Source organism: Aethalodelphis obliquidens, unplaced genomic scaffold (assembly GCF_003676395.1).
Source record: "Aethalodelphis obliquidens isolate GAN/ISIS:26980383/991018 unplaced genomic scaffold, ASM367639v1 scaffold7, whole genome shotgun sequence".
Classification (NCBI taxonomy): Eukaryota; Metazoa; Chordata; class Mammalia; order Artiodactyla; family Delphinidae; genus Aethalodelphis; species Aethalodelphis obliquidens.
In genome coordinates, this window is record NW_020837951.1 from 66221936 (window position 1) to 66241609 (window position 19674).

Here is a 19674-nt window from a genome sequence, read left to right on the forward strand (position 1 = left end):
TCTGATACACACTAAAGTTTGAGAATGGCTGTTCAGGCAAAACTATTATTAGCGTTTTATGGCAGTCTTCATGAGTGCGTGAGAGAGAGAGAGAGAGAGAGTGTGTGTGTGTGTGTGTGTGTGTATGCAGGCTTTACTAAACTGTTAGAGTACAAAAGCAGCCATTGTAACACTAACCCAAAATCTAATCTCTCCAGCCTAGAGCCCCATCTAGCCCTGCAGTGAGTCCAAACTCCTTCAGAGTTTGCTAATATCAAGAATCTGGGAATCATCACGGTGGACCTTATAGATGTGAATATATGTGCCCTAGGCAAACCACTCCATGGGACCTCAGTAACTTCACTTTACTGGTTTGTTCCTGGGCTCGGATGGATAAGTAGCCCTACTTACCTATCGGCAGGACTTTCACCTTTCCCTGTCTGATGTCCCTGTGAAGCACAGATTGTCCCTTGCCCTGACATTCCTTTGGAATTTCCTATGGAGCCCCAGAGCTAATTGTTCACTGTCTGTAGCTGGTAAGGAAAACACAGGGTAAGAGTTCAGGGTGTGGTCACTGCATGGCGCCACCCTTCCCTCTGACTCTCAGGCCTGGGGGCTTAGTCTGCGCACTCCTTCAGTGAGGCTGCAAAAAGGAGAACACACCTCCCCAAACCTCAGTGAGGCTTTTGTAAGAAAAAAAACAGGCCAGTTCATGGACATCTAATGACAAAAAATAAAATACACGTGGGCCATGGCAGGAGATGGAAAATCTCCCCTCATCTTCTGAGAAATGGGAAAGCACTTTCTCTCTTGTGCATTAGTCAGGAGAGACTAGTTTGGCTACAGTAACAACCCCAGACTCAGTGAATTAAAATGACTCAGGTTTATTTCTCACAAATGCTAAATGTCTTTCAGCATTAACTGGGGACTTTACCCTGCTTCATCCTCACTCTGGATTCTGTTTGACAGACAACAGCGACCTAAAATACTGCTGGAGAGGGGAAAGGGCTTTGTAGCATCTCATTCCAACAGTTAAATTCTCTGCCAAGAGGTGACAGTCACTTAGCTTCCTAACCCACTGGTTAAAACTTGTCACAGTGCTCCACTTAACCACGAGGGGTTTGGCAGGTGCAACTCTACCATGTATGTGGAAGGTACCTGAACATCAGTAACGACTAGCACGCTGGAGATTTGCCCGTTTTGTCTGCTTCCCTTTGCAGCCTCAGTCTGAGTCCATGTGCTTTTGTTGCTCTGTGATCGACCACTATCTGCTTGATTCTGCCGTTATGAGTTTCAACTCACATTATCAAGAACTATGATTGGTAGATCAGCGGGCGGACAGGATTCCCTTGTATCCGCTGTTCACCCCGTGCCCAAGCAGCCTGGCTGGCAGGGTGGGAGTGGGGCCTGTGGTTCCTCCCAGGCAGCAGGGTTTGTAGAGGTGATGCAAGGCATTCCTGGTACTCCCACTCTGCCATGCTGTTTCCTTCCTCATTCTTGGCAATGTCTCTCATCTTGGCTTCTGCCACTCTGGCTTCTTCTCCTTATAACTTTTGGTACCCACATGGGGACCAAAAGTTTTTCTCTATGTGCTTCTCAGTCCTAGAAAGACAAGAGGAAGTGACTAATCACCAGAATACAGAAGCCGTCTAGTGCTGCTCTATTAACAATTCATCTAGTTACAGCGGAGTTTTGCTCTAGCCCAGCCATATATACTTCGTTGCATATGTAGTCTTTGTACAATTTTGCGTCATGCATTTTTACATTACATAATGCTTATTTTAGGTTGAAAATCCTAAATCCACTTTCATAAGTGAATGCCAAGTTCATTTTTGGGCTTTTTCATAACTGTACACAGAGGATTAAATACTATTTACCTGACCAGCTTTATAGTTTAATTTTTTTCATCTTCTTTTTAAGTCATTAAATTGTATCACATCGAAAAAAAAAAACCCCAAACCCTGCATTGGCGGTTTTCCCTAACGTTATGTAGGCTTAAGGGATAGTGAAACCAGGACAGAGAACTGTTTCTGTGCCCAAGCGATCAAGGAGCAATAACTTATTCATTACCCGAGAGAGAATGCCACTCCTCCTTTCCAGGCTGCAAAGAGGCCAGGCTCAAAGGGCAGGCGGGCTGGCTTAGGCAGCGCCTCTGAGGCTACCTGGAAGCCGAGCAAGTCACCTGAGTCGTGCCGGTGCCTGGGCTGCCAACCTGCAGCCACCGGGCCGCAGTCTGCGGGGGCAGGAGGACACTCCCGGGGCGGGGGGACCCCCTTGGTCCTCTTAAGCAGGCAGCCGACCCACGGGTGCGGCGGCGCCAGGTGCCGGTACCCAGGTAGCGCGTGCCCCGGCACCTGCCGCACCAACCCCGCGCCCGGGGCGGGGCTTCTCGCGTCCCCTTTAAGAGTGCGTATCGCTCGCCCCTGACGTCAGGGTGTCTCTCCGCACGAGCCCGCGTCCCGCGCCTCTCCGCGCCCCCGCGCCCACTGCCCCGGCGGCTGCACGACGAGCTGCGGCTCGGCCAGCGCGCCGCACCGCTCGGTCCTCCCTCCTGGCTCCGCCGCCGCCCGCTCCCCGCACCGCAGCAGTCCCGCGGGTCCTCCTGCGCCATGTCGGTGGCCGGGCTCAAGAAGCAGTTCCACAAAGCCACTCAGGTAAGGCGCGTGACAGGTGCGCCGCGGGGCGGTCCCGGGAGCGGAGGGCGCGCTGGACGCCGGCAGCGGGCAGGGAGCGTGGGGATTACGGCCAGCAGCGAGCCGGGCCCGGCCGCTCCCCGCATTGCTCGCCCAGACCGCCGCGGCGGCGGCCCGGGCATCCCGGGGCTGGGAGCCCGCCTTGCGTCCCGCACCCCGGCTCAGGGCGGCGCTGCGGGCATCCACGGGTCCCAGGCGTCCAGCCTAGTCGCTCCGAGTGTCGCCCCCGTATCGCCCCGCGCGGGCGCGACAGGGAGGGGGCCCCGGGGCAGCCTCGCCTCGGCGCGCAGGTGCCCGGGCGGCACGGTGGGAGATTATGTAAAGTCGCCTTTTCCCTGGTGACCTTGCGGTGTCGGTGCGCCCGGCTGTCCCGGGATGTGCTAGCTGGGGAGGTGGCGCGCCCTGGGGGTGGCTGCGGAGATGCCCGCGGTCTGCGCTCTTCCCCTGTGGTCTCCGAATTCCGCCTTCCAAGGCATCCGCAGACTCCCTAGGAATGGGAGGATGGGGCTTCCTTCTGCGAAGCTCATGCGTTAACTTTTCCTTGGAGAACTCGGTCGTGAAACTCCTTTGAGGCCAAGGCTCGACCGGCAGTCTTCATGCCTATAAAAATTTCCCATGGGTTTTGCAGCCTTAACATTACCAACTCATCATGTATTTCAAAGTATTATTTTTAGTGAACCTTTTACATCTTGGATGTGCCCATCTTTATGGGGTTAATAAGCTGTGATTATAATAAAACTTCTTTAATTCAGATTTTAATAATTTAAATCTTGCTGGGCTGGGTTGAAGAATTTTACATAGGGAAAAATAAGTGAATACTTATAATGTGACCTATTTTTTATATAATGAGTATGGTTCCTTTTTTTTTTTTTTTACCCTTCTGAAACAGTTCTAGTTTAAAATAAGAGGTCTTAAGCCAAGGACTTTGTTGACTTCTTTAAATATTTCACCTAATTTAGCCTTAAATATTTTTTTCATAGATTTGCCCATAATTAATGCTGAGCTTTCTCATAATTTCTCAGAGGTAGTGAGGTTTTTCCCAGGCTACCACAATAAGTCCTATTATAAACCACCTCCAGAGAAGGTGAGGTTTATGTTTTACAGAATTTTGGTTAAGTTAGGGTTAGAGATGCAGCATGAAGTTCATCCCGTGTGCCCACGTGCCATCTCTATCACCACAGACCTGCCTTTATAGAATCAGTTATATTTGTCAACTTGGGAAATGGAGAAAAACTAAGACTATTTCGGTAAAAATACCCATTAATGTATTTTTGCTTTTCACCTTGGATCTTTCTGAGACTTCTCTGCCTGAAGAAATATTTGTAAGTATAAGTGCATTGTTGGTGTAATTTGGAAGGCCTCTAATAACTTGATACTTCACATTCCTTCAGGTTTACAGAAGCAGCATATGTGCTATCCAGAAATTGTCAGGCAGGATTTCTTTGATGTCACTAACCTTTTTTATTTCTGGTACTTGTCACTTCTATAAAGCATCACCCCACCCCCAGCACCAAATTGACTAACACCACATCCTTTTTCCACTTTGATTCTGAAGACTTCCTTTGCAAACCCTGGTGTCCTACAAGGCAGTTGGGAACCTTGGCTTTGGAGTGGGAAAGGCTAAGGATTGACCCATCTCTGCTGTCTATGACCTTGAGCAAGTTATTTAACTTTTGAATCTCTCCTTGCTAGAATGAGCATAATAACCATTTCTTAAAATTGATGTAAAGATAAATGAGTTTTTAGAACACACATTTTAAAATGTTCAATAAATGATATTAACATTAAAATAATTTTTTTTTAGTATAGAATACTGTCCTTTATATTAGTAATAATGAGACATGAGGAAATTATAGAAGCTGGAATTTCTAGCTTTGCTACCTTAAAAAATTAATCAAACCACTCCATTTTAGCTAAATTGTGAAGTTACATGCAACTTTGAAGTTCAGAATAAAAACTTGAATTGTGGTATGAAAGAACTTCTCAGAGCCTTGGAGGAGGTCTGCTTGTGATGAGATGAGATTAGTATTTATCACACTAAATCCAGATGCAGAATCACTGTGTCATTTTCATTTTTTTACTGAAAAGCCTTTCATTTTAAAGGGGAAGTGACGCGCAATCCCTTATCCATAACTTAATGTAGCACAGTCTTAGAAAGCCCAAGGCAAATGTTATTCTCCCTGTGCATGTGTGGGCATTTTCAAGGGTGTGTAAAGCCAGCGCTAATGTTTGCATGTGACAAAGGTATTAGGGGAAATAGCCATGTCCTACTTTTTGAGCCATTTTCCCCCATACAGTTCCATGAACTTGATCTTATCTACAGAGGAAACTTTAGACCTAGAATTACTCCGTTTTGAGAATGGATGTGCTAGATTAGGTACACTGTGTTTATAAGTGGAAGGCTCTGCTTCAGGAACATTTCTCTTGTCTCTGTGAAATTCAGTGTTTTGCTTATGTTTGTGAGGGATGGTATTTGTATTAATAAAGCAGTTTATTTTCAGTGTTTACCCACTGATTGGAAATCTCTGAATTAGATGTGTCACCACTGTTCTCTTGGTTTGGAAGTGATTATTTCTGCCTTGTTGCTGACAATTATTTTCAACATCTCTGCTCTTTGGAGGTTAAAAAATGCCTTTGCCAAATAAATTTTATTAAAGGGGAAAATCCTTCAAGCTTGAGAACATGTTAAAATAGCAAAAATCGATCATCTTTTTTACTTGAATATAATTTATTACTTAATTGCTCATAAAGATGTAATTTATCATGCAATTAGAATAAATAAGATACAGTTTTTTAAACTATAAAACAGGGCAAATGAGCATGCATTATTCTACTTTAGTGAGTTTCATGTATATTGAGATTTCATTTTAGCAAGAGTAATGCCATTTTTTTTCATTTGTTGGTTTAAACCAGCAGCAGATTAGGTAAAAATAGGTCTCCGGTTCCAGTTAACAAGCTGTTCTTACAAAATCTATACTTTAAAAAAAACTTTATCGAGCATTTAATATGGACACACCTTGCTGTAGAGTGAAAGGTTCTTCAGAGTATAATTTGTTAGGTCCCTGTATTAGTTTGGTAGAGTTGCAACAAAGTATCACAAACTGAGTGCCTTAAACAACATGGATTTATTGTCTCACACTTCTGGAGACAAGGTGTTGGTAGGGCTGTGCTTCCGCTGAAGGTACTGGGCAAGGATCTGTTCCAGGCCTCTTTCGTAGCTTCTCGTGCTTTGTTGGCAATCTTTGGCCTTTCTTGGTTTGTGAGGACGTCACCCCGGTATCTGCCTTCATGTTCACATGGTGTTTTCCCTGTCTGTCTGTGTCCAAATTTCCCCCGTTTGTACGGACACCAGGACAAGGGCAGATTGGGGGCCCAACATACCTGATGAGTATGGCCTCATCTTCAGTAACTATATCTGCGTGACCCCATTTCTAAATAAGGTCACATTCTGAGGTACTGGAGGATAGGACTTTGGCATACGAATTTGGAGGGGGGACTAATCAGTCTATAACAATCCTTATTTTCCTAAAATCATTCACCACAGTGTTCTTCTAAACATTGTGTTCGATTCAATGTAAAGGGACAACTCAGTCTGTAGATGGTAACTTTTTATTGCATAAAATGAGAAATGCTTTCGTCTTTTCAATGAGTTTGGTTAGACTATATACCTATTATAGACTATACCTTCTGATTTTTTTTAAAGGATAAAACATATTTGGTTAGCCTGTGTTAATTATGATATAGTCTGGTATGTAATTATTGTCACACTCAGATTCTTCAACTGGAAACATTTAATTACATTGGTATTTTATGCTTTTCTGTTTTAACTAATTTCTTCATGCTTTCCTCACATTTAAAATGCTGTGTTTTATATAGATGTTTTGCTCTGGAGAATGTTACATGAATCTGTTTATGCATTTGTTGATTTGGTGAGACTTAAAACTGGTTGAGGTATTTAATTAAATATATAATTAGTTATGACTCTGAGTGAGGTTCTCAGTTCCTTAATTGCCTGCTCTAAGCAGTAAAATCTCTGCTGCCTTCACAGTCTTGAGTATGACTTACCGCTATCCCTGCAGGTTCTTAGCCTGGGGTCCATAATAGACTGCAGAGGGCCTATTTATTTGTTAAAATTATGCCACATTTTATATGTGCAGTTTTCTGTGGGAGAGTGTCCTTAGCCTATCACCAGATTTTTAAAGGAATTCCTAATCCCTACCTCTCTTCTCAACAAAGTAAAAATACATCATAAGAAGTTGATCATGTTATCAGGAGAGAATGAGGTGGTCCTTATAATAGTGATCACTCCCTCCATTCTTTTTATTTATTTATTTATTTATTTTTTGGGCGGTACGCGGGCCTCTCACTGTTGTGGCCTCTCCCGTTGCGGAGCACAGGCTCTGGACGTGCAGGCTCAGCGGCCACAGTTCACGGGCCCAGCCGCTCCGCGGTATGTGCGATGTGGGATCTTCCCGGACCGGGGCACGAACCTGTGTCCCCTGCATTGGCAGGGGGACGCTCAACCACTGCGCCACCAGGGAAGCCCGACTTCCTCCATTCTTTACTGGGCTTTACAATGTCTGCTCAGAATGCAGCCTTCTCTGAATGAATTTTAGGGGCAATCAAATATAAAAAAACAAAAGTTTCCAAAGGTGTCAGAATTGAATGGGATGTTTGTGATAATTTATATAATAACCTTCTGATACACTTGGCAAATGGACCTGTGGGTGTTTAAACTGAAAGTGGTGACTGAGAATCATTTCCCTTGCGACTGAGATTCTTCTTGATTGAAGTTTTTTTCGTGGACACGGTTATATTTTTGCAAGGGCTCTCCCCTCACAGTGATTCTTTAATGCTTTAAATTGAGTTCATATGAATTTTGGTGCCAGTCTACTTGGAACATTTAAAGTACCTCCCAAATTAATTGGAAATACCCTTGAAAATGGCAAGGCTTGGTTGGGGAAAATGGTGACTGTTTTGGGAAGAAATGTCATTGTGGAAGGAGGGCTTAACATTGGGATGCTTAAGCTGGCAGAGCAGATTCCACTCTGCTGAGCCTGGCTGCATAAGGGCGTCAGGAGCCCTGGGCTTTCTTTACAGTGGGTGGTTTGAGGAGGTGAGCGAGAAGGGTAAGGCCACAGTTAAGTAAATAATGAGAATGGTGTGAGTTGAAGAACAGCTCCAGGGTTTAAAGTGGTGGGGCTTTCCTAGGGATGAGCGGTCCTTCACAAGTTAAGGCCGGATGGGCAAGATTCTGGGGGTTAGGAAATTAAAGGATTTCCTTGGCTTTCCTTTTTCCCCCTTTCTGTTCTTTTAATCCTTTGTACCCTTGTTTGTGTTCTTTTATGTGATGACCCGTCGGGTGTGGCCACAAGTGGGGAACACAGAGGTTTAGGAAAACAAAGTTTATTATACTCACAGGTCCTAGAGAGACAGAGTCACTGCACACTGAGAGAGGTCACAGGGGAGGAGGGCCAGGAAAGTGGGCTCAACCAAGCAGGTGGGAGCCAAGAGAGAGGACGAAGACCCGTGGACAAGCCACCTTTATGGAAGGTCAGGGTGGAGTATGCAAGAAAAGGGATGAGGGAATTTCCTTTGTGCATGAGAATGTTACTAGGTCACGGTCAGGGGCAGGCAGAAAAACAAACCTTGTGGTGTGGCCCACCTTATCACACAGGTGCACTTAGTCAGCTGGGTGGGGTACTCACAGCTTGAGTGTGTGGGGATGTTGAGGGAGCAGGAAACAAAATAGGAAGTTTTAAAAACTTTACAGTACAGCCTTTCTCTCTCTCGCACTCTTTTTCTTGGTTTAGATTTTCTTTATTTCCCTGACCAGTTTGGAGCCAAAATGTTTGAGTGATTTATATGGTCTATAATGGATAATAAAGACTAAGAAGAGAGCTGTGTATAGCTGTACCTATTAAAATGTCATGTTGTGAGACCCTGTCAAGTATTCTTGCAGACTATCAACGAAATATTTTCAAATGATATTGAAACTTCAGCTGAGTCTGATGCTTTGGGAAATTACTATTTATGAAGATTTTACATTTAGTACAACTTCTAAATTCAGAATATGATGTTCTCCTTGCTTTGCTCTCACCTTTCTCCTCTAGCCCTGGGTCAAATCGTATATGGTATATGACTGTGAAGAAGCTATCTGTCATTCTCTAGAGCCACTCAGCTCCTAGGAGGTTTGCTCAGATTACTTTCTAGCCTCTTCTGACTTGTGATATCTGAAAGAAACAGAAGTATCTTTCTTATAATTCAAACTGAATTTACAAATAGATCCTAATTGGAGCAGCTTAAGCAGTATCTCAATATCAAGGTACAGTTCTTGTTAGGCACATACGGGTAGTTTGCCTTTGCTTTTCAGTGTACAGGAAAGATCACCCACAGTGAACACTCCCACTTGGGAAAAGAAAGAATGGGAATCATGGCAGTTATGGTCCATAACAGTGATGCCATCTGCTGAGTAAGGTGAAGTCCCCCGCCCCTACAGTAGAGGAAGTTCCTTGGTTTTACCCTGTTTCTGCAATCTGGGAAGAACTCTTTGGTTCTTTCTTTTATTTGGCCAAGTCTAAAGAGAGTGACAAGGAGTGTGGCCCCTGGGAGCTGCAGAGCTTCTTTAGGTGGCTTCCTGTTTATGTAAATTTGGGGGTCACTTTACAGTCACAGGCTTTTAACTACTCCTGGCTTATGGCTGATTTGACCAATAACATTTCTTCAAAAACTTAGAAGACTTCTGATATGTTTTATTCTTGTCGTTCCACTTGCCACTTACCACAGTGGAATCTTTTTGTTCCCCGCTGGATCCGTTTGACCTTTTTTAGATCTCATTTTCAACCAGGACATTTGGTTTTGTTAATCTGAACTTTGCACGAAGTCCTAATGCTTTGGTTTAACCAAGGGGTCTTAAGGGATCTTTGTTGCTCAAACTTCTTTCCATTCTTATTTCCTGTTATTTGCTTCAGGGATCCAGGATGACTAGGGTTCCGCCATCTTTAACACATGGTTTTCAAGATCGCCAAAGGGAGAGAGTGTGTCGGATCAAGCATGGGAGATTTTCACGGGCCAGACCTGGAAGAGGAATGTGGTCGGCAGGACATTAAGACCTTTAGTGACCCTCCCTCTTGTATGGTCCCCTCCCCTTTGAGTGTGGGTCAGCCTGTCACTATGAAAAGAAGTCCCTCCCGAGATTATTACTTTATATGGCAAAAGGGAGATTATACCGTTGGGCTTAATCTAATCACATCAGCCCTTTAAAAGAAGAGCATTTTTTTCTGGCTGGTAGCAGAAAGGGAGGTCAGAGAGGACTGGACATGCTGTTGCTGTTCAGAGATGAAGGGGCCATGTGACAAGGAGTGTACTTAACCTCTAGGAGCAGAGAGCAGCTCTTGGATGGCAACCTGCAAGGAAACAGGGACCTTCTAAGGTCCACAGCTTTTAAGAACTGGATTTTGCCAACCATATGAATAGAAGAGATTTCTTCCCCGGAGTCAGCAGATAGGAGCCCAGTCTAGGTGACACCCTGTGGCCTCGTGAGACTGAGCAGAGACCCAGGCGAGCTGGCTCAGGCTTATGACCTGTAGAAGTCTGAGCAAAATAAATGGCTGTTGTTTTAAGCTGCTAAGTTTGTGGTAATGCGACAACAGAAAACTAATAGAAGGAACAATCAGTTATGTTTAGGTTCAGTTTGCTGGAACTTGTAACCTGGCCAAGCCATGGAATACCTAAATGCAAGGGAAGAAGGGAGGAGGCTGGGAACTGTGGTCTATCGAGTGTACCCAGAATGTAGAAGTGGGTGTTGGTAAAAATCTAGAAGCCTTTGCGATGCCTGTGTCTATAACACATTCATTTGTATGGGTGCTTGTGTGTGTATATGTATACACACACATATACATACAACGTAAACACGCACACATAAAATTTAAGTCTCATTTGCTGTCAGTCTTATTACATAAGGTTCAATATTACATATGCCTCTTTTAATACATGTTATATTTTACAGTTTTTTCCCCATGGTTAGTTTGTTTGGTATTTTTCTCTGGTGAAACACAAGTTTCTTTTTGTAGTCCCTGATCAGTTTTAAACAGTGAAGCTGTTAATTACTTTCTGAGCATCCTCTTAGCTTGGTAGGCTGCTAGTGCAGTGACAGCTTCATTAACCTTGGAATGGGGAGAATGTGGAACATTGAACAGTTTTTTGAATTGTTAGTTTCCAACAAGGCTTCAGGGATCTTCACCAGTGAGAGCAGAGTGGTTGACTGTTCATCCCACATCTGTTTCTGTGCTTGTGGAAGGCTGATGCCACCACAGGTACAGTGAAATGCCCTTATCTTGTATGGGCACATTAGACAGCTACATGGTAATTTGAAGTTGTTCATTAAGTAGTTGTCGAGGGTTCCAGATGACTGTGGCACACGTTGTGTTGTTTGTGAGTGATGTGTTAGCTTCACGTTCTTTGACATGATTCCTGGATCCAAAGCCCTGAGTGGTTTTCTAGGTGTAGCTGGTGGGCAGTGCCAGACCTCTTTTGGAAAGGATGAGGTCTTGCACCCTGAGATGTCCTGTGCGGGCATGGTGTCATTTGACAGCTTGGCCAGGGAGAGACTAGTCAGACAATGTTCTGTTTCTGAGTGAAGTAACCTAAAGGTGATGTATCCCGTAGGAATTGATTACAGAATGAGTACAGCTTTCACCCTTGTCATTCCCTGCATTTACTGCTCACTGAAGTGACCCTGGAGTGCTTCTTTATGTTGCATGAATGTTGGCCATGTTTATAGTATTCATTAAACTGCTTAAGTGGCTACTTCTGGGCAACAGGGACCTGCAAACCCAAACCCTTGGCCGTGGCTGCCCTCCTTCACGTTTGTAGACTGACTGAGTGAAGTGCTTTCTGGAGATGTTCTCTTCATTACTGTTCCCAAGATTTTACTCATGCAAGTTAATATCTTGTTACCCAGAGATTCTATTCTGCTTCTTAACACTCAGCTTTTCACTTGAGTGCTGTCTCCTATTCCACTTTCTAATTAAGTTTAACAAAATTGTTTTTCATTAAGCTCTTTTCTGTCCATCTCATCCACTACTCTCTGTGTGACTTTGGTCCCTTTGAAGCTCACAGATCCAGAATCTTTAGATTTTCTACTTTTTTTGCCCATTACCTTTACCTTAAACCCAATCCAGAATTTCCAAAGAGATACTTAAAATGCTCATCATCCATGTCATTTCTAAATTTTTTGATATAGACGCGGAAAACTCCTTTTTCTTAGCTCCAACAGAAGCTTGGAAAGCTTATCATTGTTTACAAAATTTAAATTGTTCAGCAAGTATTTTGTGATCACTAAGATGCATTTAATTCATTTTTATAAGCTCTTTCAGCTACTTTCTATGTCTCAAGATATGCACACTTAAATCATTTTGATCCATTTTCACCATAAACCACCTTATGTGAAAGGATGTGTCCTAAACAGAAAGTTTATCATAAAATCTCTATAGCAATGCATTTGTCGAAATTTGATTACTGTTACTCTGCTTTTATGAGGCAATGAGTTATGCTGATATCATGTGATACGTATTGGCTTGCCTTTTATAACATTTAAATTATTGCTGTCTTACGTCGCTGTGTCTGCTGGTTGCTGCCGTGAGTGATTCAAGTGAATTTCTGTAGGCTCTTTTGATTTCTGTAGGCTCTTTTGATTTCTGTAGGCTCTTTCCATATGATTATGGTGGAGTAATTTGACTGTTTCCCATATTTGGCATTCAGCTTTATCTTCATGACTTTTGGACATCTGCATTCATCTTTAATTTACTGACTTAAACAAGGAATCGTTATCCTTTGATAAATGGAAAAACCACTATCACTTATCATAAATAGATGTGTAGGAAATTATCATACAAAAAAGAGAATCAAGTCCTACATACTCTTGCTTGAGGAAATCTGTGAGCTTGAAGTTTATTCTGCTTTTGTTAAAACAGGAGATTAACAAATGTTAGGCAAGCAGTAAATACCCTAACAATACACTGAAGCCTTTTTCCCTCACTAAATCAGAACGATTGTAAGAAGACTAAAGCAAATGATATCTTCATTGAGGGAATCAATGTAACTGAGGATACAAGTCTGCACCAACTGTGTTGTTCAAGACTTGCCCCCTCCCACAGTTTCACTGTGTAAATGGTCGGCTCTTCTCTGTCAGGGAATTTTCTGCCCATGATGTAATTTGATCATGTATCATAAAAGCCAAGGTCATTTGTTTAGAGCAGCACTGAGTCATCTGTTCCGTGCTTAATGTTCAGAAGGGTGCCCCAGGCGTGCTTCAGGAGAAGCTCTTGACATCCTGTAAAATATGGTAAAAGCCTGTCCATCATTAGGATAGCGTAAAACATGAGCAGTAGGAACCCAGGATTAGAAACTCAAGAGACCTCCGACATCCTCCTGGTTTTCCCATTCTGAGGGCCTGTGAGACCTCGGACAAGTCACTAGTCGCTTGATTTCATCTCCATCCCCACAATCCCCAGTCCCTAAGTTCCACAGCCGAGGCAAGATGGACTTGGACGTGCGTGTAGGTTCTGACGTTCATGCTTCTGCTCTTGTTCGCCTCTGATTCATATCTGAGTGGAGCTATCATCATCTTTCTAAAGAGCAAATCTAACGTTGCTCCTCTGCTTAAAACTCATCAGTGGTCCTTATGGCTCCCAATATAAAGCCCTTGTCAGTCCCATGAGAGAGTTTGGAGTGTGGTCGGACGCTTTTTACCTACTTAGTCTCATCTCTCACAGCTGTGTAAGCGTGAGATTATCTTTTACCCCATACTGTACACACCTGCTTTTGGGCCTTTGCGCCATACTGGCCTCTGTGGAAATTCCCCTTCCCTCTCTTCCACTTTATACTTGACTAATCACTGCTTCTCTTTCAGGTCTCAGCTTGATAATTTCTTAGGTACCCTTCCCTCATTTGGTATGGGTTAAATGCCGTTCCATGTGCAATGAAAACTGCCCATAGTGCTTCTCTTAAGTATGGGGCTTGGCCCACTGCACTGCTTGTTGGTTTATTTCCCTGTTTGTATCCCCCAGTGTGGGTATAAAGAAAGGGACTCTGTTTTGCTCTTCATTGTTTCCCTAATGCCTGTTCCTTAGTGGGTATTCAATAGACATTTGTTGAATGAATACATCCTTCCTGTTTCTCTTCTACTTATCCATATTTATGTATGTTTAAAAGGGGTTCTCTTGTGTATGTATTTCTTTTGTTTGGTGTTTTTGCGGTACGCGGGCCTCTCATTGTTGTGGCCTTTCCCGTTGCGGAGCATAGGCTCCGGACGCGCAGGCTCAGCAGCCATGGCTCACGGGCCCAGCCGCTCCGCGGCATGTGGGATCTTCCCAGACCGGGGCACGAACCTGTGGCCCCTGCATCGGCAGGTGGGCTCTCAACCACTGAGCCACCAGGGAAGCCCTGTGTATGTATTTTTTACTTTATTTCTGCTTAAAGATACATCACATATTTTGAGTTAATTTAGAAGTTGAATTAAAACATGCTCTTATAAAATTGTAAATTTGTAAATTTAAAATAAACTTCCTTAATTATAAAAATGGCTAACATGGTTGTTAACTCATTAATTACCCAAACCAACCCCATAAGGGCATTATTATCCCCATTTCACAGATGAGAAAACTGAAGCACAGAGTGGTTAAGTAAGTTGCCCAAGATTACACAGGTTTGGTGGCAGAGTTAGGATTTTCATCCAGACTGGCTAGTTTCAGAGCTGATAACTGCCAATAATTCTCAACTACGCATCCTATTCCAGCCTTAAATGTCAAACTAAGAAATATCTGAAAAGGTTTAGTAATCAGTAAGATAAAGATGAACATCTTAATAGAAAAATTAGAAACGAATATGGAAAGGCAATTCAGCTTTCCCTTGTTATCCACAGGGGATTGGTTCCAGGACCTCCACGGATACCAGAATCCGTGGTTGCTCAAGTCCCTTATATAAAATGGTGTAGTACAGTTGGCCCTCTGTGTCTTCAGGTTCCGCATCTGGGGTTACAGAGGGCTGACGTTAAAGGAAAGGACTACAAGTGGCCAGGATACAAATATAAAAATCATGGAAATCAAACAGCAATATATGACATTTCTCATTATTTACATCAGCGTGGGTTAAAGGGATGATAACATTCTGAGTCAGCAAAGGTAAGTATGTGGGCTCTCGTTTGATGGTGGGACTATAGATGTCAGCAGTTTTCTTCCTTGTAATTCTGTTTTTAGGACTCTATTTACAGAAAATAAATGTATGAGCTTGCAAAACTTGTGTACACAGTTGTTCATTTTAGTAGTTATTGTAGTGAAAAGTTGTAAAGAACCTAAATGTCAAATGATAGGGGATAGGGAGGTAAATCGTGGTATGTCTGTATCGTGGAATATCTATAGCTATTTTGTCCATAGGGGAGGATTTATCAGTGCAGGGAAGTATTCACGATGATTGCTAAGTGAAAAGAACAGGTCATAAAACAGATATGCAGTAGGCCTAATAAAGGGTAAAGAGCTACAGTAGTAGGTAAAAGACACTGAGAATTTATATGTCAGGCACTTTGCTATAAGATCATTTTTAAAATTAATATTTAAACAGTGGTTTTTCCTGGTCAGTTGGGCTTATGGATGAGCAGTCAGTGTTTCTGCATTTCTTCATCTTTTGTAATTAAATTTTGTCTGTCACTAAATTTTCTTTCCACTCCATCATCCTCACTTCTTATTCCCATCCCCACTTCCTCAGGTTAAATTGAGAACAAGGAATAGAAGAATCTTGCAAGCCATCTCTGGGATTGGGAGCAAACCCCATTTCCAGCGAAGTTCTAGAACTGTCAATCAATGTAGGTCTGCTCCTTTAGGCGTTTGGCTTCACAGCATTAGAACACCTACCTCGCCCTCCATAGAGCCCTGAATTAAATTGTGCTGCTTGGGTTCTTTCTGAAGGCGTGGCTGCTTTTCCTGTTTCTTCAAGAACTGTAGAGGCCTCATGAATAAGAACGCTGCTAATGACTTTTGCTGCCATTTCTCTTGAATGATGTTTTCTTCTTCCAGATCCCTAGTCTTATCCTTAGGAAAGACAGTGTCATGGCTTTGACTCTGTTTTGCATAAAGGGAAAGAGGGTAGCTAGGACATGTATGGTATAAAAGAGTGCTTCTGCAAGATGCTCTCTGTCATTTGGTGCCTACTGTCCAGCCTCATTCTTCAGCCCCTGTACCAGGAGTCTCCTGGGCATCTGTCACTTCTTAGCTTCTCAGCAAAAGGCCCGTAGGCAGTGCATCCCAGCAAAGAAGAGTGAAGCCTGGTGGAGACTCTCTAACAAGATAGGAGACATTCCAAGTGATTGCCTTTGAACATGAATGCAGAATTCTGTTAACAGCCTCTCGTGGGCTTCCTCCTACTGAGGATAGAAAATGCAGAGTTTAGGGCATAAATAGAAAAATTATACCTTCTTTGCACCCCAAGCAAAATAGAACAGAGTGGAAGAACCATGACCAGGAAACACAGCCTCAGTCATGAGATGGGCCGGCCACCTTCAGCTTCCTCCCAAAGAGGACACATCTGGCGGGATCAACCAGAGCACTGAGGGTGGCTGCGGGTTGGGTACCAGTGTGCCTTTATGGATAGTTCGGCTTTCTCTGGGGCCTGGCACTCTTTAATGGCTTCAGTGAAAAGTGCTTCAAGCTCTTAAGACGAATAGGCTGTGAAGTCATTTCTGGATTAAAGCTTGTTTTTCCAGCCTTTGCAGAATCGCTTTAAATTTCTGGAGCCAATATTTGTAAGTTGAGAAATAGGAGTTGAAGACTCTGCCTCAAGAAATTTGTTTTCCAGCATAGTAATCCTGCATATACTAAACGGATGCTTCTACTTGCTGCAGAACTTCAGGTTTGGGTCCTCTTAAGTGTTTTGAGACTTGAATATTTAAATATATCCCTGAGAAAGAGTGATTTTTGAATGAGGTATATGTAGCATGATAGAACTTTGTTACCTATGCATTCTGGTCTGTGCCCTTCTTAGGTGGTTCTCTGAAGAGTGGAAGAGTTTTGCAGGACATTTCTCTCATAATTGGGCATTACTGGTGGAAGGTGGGGTGTGAGTCTATTTGATTTGTAAGATTTTTAGAGCAGGTTATTAAAATATGCTTTTAAAGCTATTCAGTGAATTATCTTGATTTAAAAACTATCTCCATGCAAGATAGATTCTTATTTGTGTCAGTATTTTAGTCTTTTTTGTTCCTGAATGGACCGTTGGAATCCTGAAGTCTTGGTTATGGAGTACCCATGGACTGGGAAAAGGTGTGCAATTCTGTTCCTGTAGATTAAATGACTACACTTTTTCGTTATACTCCTGAAGATGCTTTCCCTTTGCCTCATGCTTCATTTCGTAGTGATTCTCACCCCAGCCTACCATCTCTGCAGGTAGTTTAAGGCCACTTACACTTATGCAGTGGTTCCCAAACCTGGGTGTGCATCAGTCACACTTGGTTCCTACTGCATGGGAGTCTGAAATAGATGTGAGGAGGGGCACAGACATCGCCATTAGAAAACTCAAAACCCCTAAAACAGCTTCTTGGCTTTAGGGACTGCTGTCCAAAGAATCTTCTATTAATACAACAAGGGGGAGAGATACCTACCAAGACCAAATAAGTTTGAGAAATATTGGAAACCAGGTTAAGCATGTGTCTGTACGCCAGGGCTTTGCTGAGCCTAACCGTCACAAAATGTTCAGAGTCCTTAAAGCAGGGTTTGACTACGTACAGTTGATTTACTAATCCTCCTGCCTGTTTCCTCCCCGCTCCCCTTCTATTCTTCTTTTCCTTTTTTCCCTCATTCATTTCTCTTTTTTAAAAAAATTAATTAATTTATTCGTTTTGGGCTGGTTGGGTCTTCGTTGCTGTGCGCGGGCTCTCTCTGCTTGTGGCAAGCAGGGGCTACTCTTCGTTGTGGTGCGTGGGCTTCTCACTGCAGTGGCTTCTGTTGTTGCAGAGCACGGGCTCTTGGTGCGTGGGCTTCAGTAGTTGTGGCTCACGGGCTCTAGAGCGCAGGCTCAGTAGTTGTGGCGCACGGGCTTAGTTGCTCCGCGGCATGTGGGATCTTCCCAGACCAGGGCTCGAACCCATGTCCCCTGCGTTGGCAGGTGGATTCTTAACCACTGCACCACTAGCAAAGTCCCCATTTCTCTTTTTTTTTAAAAAAAAAGTTTAAAGGAAGATTTGTTGTAGACTACCCATATATAAAATAATGGTTCTCCTTCAGAAGTTCTTAAAGTTTGGTTTTGATATGTGTTTCTTTAAGTGGAAGCATCATCTATATTTTGAAATAAATGTTAGGGTCTTTTGAATAACCCCTTCTGCCAGATGAAAGTTCTTTATTCAGTATGTCAGGTAATTAGATCATCATGATTTGTCTCTTCAGTAACTACTCAGATTCTTGATTTTCTAACATCCATCTCAGGAAACTCACATTAACTTTTCCCTTTTTGTTGATGAACGTGGAGTGACAGCTTAACATTTTGTAGTGTGTATGTGCTGATTTTACTATTCTAACACCTCTCTAAGGAGAAGGTCTGTTGATACTTAACCATTTAACGTATGAGAAAATGGAGTCTGAGTACCTTGCCTGTAGTTTCTGCAGAAGCGATGGTATTATGAGAGTCTGGGCCAAACTTGGTTTGCATCCTTCTTGCCAATCAGCAGGCTGTTTGTGCCTAAACCACTGCCCGCACTGCCAGACGTGTTCATGGCAGCTGTGAGGGATTGGAAGGGAGAGAAGCAACGCAGGAGTGTGACGTTCTTAAGATACTGCAAGAGGCAAGGGCTGTAGATGGCTTGCCCTTGCCGAAAAAGCCATTTGTAAATACAGAAACCCATTCCCTTCTCACATTAGAAAGAACTTAAAAATATGCAGTCGTAGGTTTTTCAGGAAGATTATGAGGATTGAGGAGTAAGCATTCAAAGATTTTTTTGGTAACATTGTGTATTATTTACTTATTTATTTTCCTAAGAGTAATAAACCACGGTGCTGTTGAGTTGCAAATATGGCGGGACAAAGGCCTTTAGCCTCTAAGCTTTGTGATCTTGATTTGATATTGTTTGTATATTCAATATATTTAATACACGGGAGCTGTCTTTTCATGGTTAATAATTCATGTCCTTTGGATGAGTGAAATTGCTTCGAACTGGGACTCCTCTGTGGGAAATAGACTTTGTCTAGTTCCTACTCCCATTTGGCTTTATAGGTCCTTGATTACAGTGACTTATTTCTACATTGTACAGTCTCACATTTGTATCAAGGTTACTAATCATGTAGAATTTTCTTTTTTAAAAAATAAATTTATTTATTTTCGGCTGCGTTGGATCTTCGTTGCTGCATGCAGGCTTTCTCTAGTTGCTGAGGGCGGGGGCTACTCTTCGTTGCGGTGCGCGGGCTTCTCATTGCAGTGGATTCTTTTGTTGTGGAGCACGGGCTCTAGGCGCGCGGGCTTCAGTAGTTGTGGCGCACGGGCTTAGTTGCTCCGCAGCAGGTGGGATCTTCCCCGACCAGGGCTTGAACCTGTGTCCCCTGCATTGGCAGGCGGATTCCCAACCACTGCGCCACCAGGGAAGTCCTAGAATTTTCTTTTCTGATGCCAAACCTCTCCCGTCAAACGTTGGCAGTTGTTGTAATGTCGGGTTTTTTTCTTTTTTTTGTTTTGACCGCGCCCTGTGGCATGTGGGATCTTAATTCCCTGGCCAGGGACCAAACCTGCACCCCCTGCAGTGGAAGCGTGGAGTCTTAACCACTGGACTGCCAGGGAAGTCCCTGTAATGTCCATTTTGAAATGCTGTGGAAGTCCCTCAGTCCACTGCTCACCCTCCCTCACCCCCCACCATTGTGGTTCAAGCTGTGACCCAGCATCTCTCCTGCCTCCAGTCAGGTCACATTTTAGCCAGAGGGATCCAAAGCTGAATATATCTTTGACACTTACGTGCTTAAAACCTTTCAAT

At 43.4% G+C, this 19674-nt stretch overlaps 1 protein-coding gene across 1 annotated transcript in view; it reads left to right on the plus strand.

The window, feature by feature from the left end:
* The first annotated feature begins 2528 nt into the window (after window positions 1–2528).
* SH3GL2 (SH3 domain containing GRB2 like 2, endophilin A1) overlaps window positions 2529–19674 on the plus strand; it is a 201994-nt gene continuing 184848 nt past the window's right edge. The window contains exon 1 of the mRNA XM_027105926.1: window positions 2529–2633. Within this exon, the coding sequence (XP_026961727.1) occupies window positions 2589–2633 (45 nt within the window). The 5' untranslated portion in view covers window positions 2529–2588. The remainder of the gene's footprint in view (window positions 2634–19674) is intronic.